General features: G+C 49.0%; 1 protein-coding gene across 1 annotated transcript in view; it reads right to left on the minus strand.

Annotated features, from left to right (window-relative positions):
• Positions 1-900, minus strand: part of LOC116969829 (neural cell adhesion molecule L1-like) — a gene marked incomplete at its 3' end in the record, with an annotated part of 5,882 nt that extends 4,982 nt beyond the window's left edge. The window contains exon 1 of the mRNA XM_033016611.1: positions 861-900. Coding sequence (XP_032872502.1) covers positions 861-900 — 40 coding nt within the window. The remainder of the gene's footprint in view (positions 1-860) is intronic.
• Positions 901-1,599: the final 699 nt, after the last annotated feature.

Below are 1,599 nucleotides of genomic sequence, written 5' to 3' on the forward strand. Positions count from 1 at the left end.
CTTGGTGAGACCACACCTGGAGTATTGCGTACAGTTTTGGTCTCCAAATCTGAGGAAGGACATTATTGCCCTAGAGGGAGTGCAGAGAAGGTTCACCAGACTGATTCCTGGGATGTCAGGACTGTCTTATGAAGAAAGACTGGATAGACTTGGTTTATACTCTCTAGAATTTAGGAGATTGAGGGGGGGATCTTATAGAAACTTACAAAATTCTTAAGGGGGTTGGACAGGCTAGATGCAGGAAGATTGTTCCCGATGTTGGGGAAGTCCAGGACAAGGGGCCACAGCTTAAGGATAAGGGGGAAATCCTTTAAAACCGAGATGAGAAGAACTTTTTTCACACAGAGAGTGGTGAATCTCTGGAACTCCCTGCCACAGAGGGTAGTCGAGGCCACAGTTCGTTGGCTATATTTAAGAGGGAGTTAGATGTGGCCCTTGTGGCTAAAGGGATCAGGGGGTTGGGAGAGAAGGCAGGTACAGGATACTGAGTTGGATGATCAGCCATGATCATATTGAATGGCGGTGCAGGCTCGAAGGGCCGAATGGCCTACTCCTGCACCTAATTTCTATGTTTCTATGTTTCTATCTGTGGAGAACATGGATAGGTGACGTTTCACAGAGTGCTGGAGTAACACAGTGGGTCAGGCAGCATCTGTGTGGAGAACTTGGAGAGTGGGGGTTTCGGGTCAAGACCCTTCTTCAGACTGAGAGTCGGGGGGAGGGATACAAATCTGGAAGAGGGGAGAGACAGGGCAAAGGGTGGCAGGGGGTAGGTGGACGCAGGTGAGGTGGTTACAGCAAAGTCCAGAGAGAAGAATGGAAGGTATGAGACAGCTTTGGACAATTGGGTTTGAAGCTACTCTGACAGAAGATGAGGTGTTGATCCTCCCGTCTGCCCATGTCCTCAATGGAGGAGGCCCAGGACAGACAGAGAGGTCAGTATGCGAATAGGAAGGGGAGTTAAAATGGTGTGAGGTCAGGATATGATGTAGGCCTTGGTGGACCGAACACACTGGGGGGGGGAGAGGGAAACTGGAGGCTTGAGATGGTACTTGGTGAGACCACACCTGGAGTATTGCGTACAGTTTTGGTCCCCTAATCTGAGGAAGGACATTATTGCCATAGAGGGAGTGCAGAGAAGGTTCACCAGACTGATTTCTGGGATGTCAGGACTGTCTTATGAAGAAAGACTGGATAGACTTGGTTTATACTCGCTAGAATTTAAGAGATTGAGGGGGGGATCTTATAGAAACTTACAAAATTCTTAAGGGGTTGGACAGGCTAGATGCAGGAAGATTGCTCCCGATGTTGGGGAAGTCCAGGACAAGGGGTCACAGCTTAAGGATAAAGGGGAAATCCTTTAAAACCGAGATGAGAAGAACTTTTTTCACACAGAGAGTGGTGAATCTCTTGAACTCTCTGCCACAGAGGGTAGTCGAGGCCACACAGTTCATTGGCTATATTTAAGAGGGAGTTAGATGTGGCCCTTGTGGCTAAGGGGATCAGAGGGTATGGAGAGAAGGCAGGTACGGGATACTGAGTTGGATGATCAGCCATGATCATATTGAATGGCGGTGCAGGCTCGAAGGGCCGAATGGC

Source organism: Amblyraja radiata, unplaced genomic scaffold, assembly GCF_010909765.2.
Source record: "Amblyraja radiata isolate CabotCenter1 unplaced genomic scaffold, sAmbRad1.1.pri scaffold_1304_ctg1, whole genome shotgun sequence".
In the NCBI taxonomy this organism is placed as follows: domain Eukaryota; kingdom Metazoa; phylum Chordata; class Chondrichthyes; order Rajiformes; family Rajidae; genus Amblyraja; species Amblyraja radiata.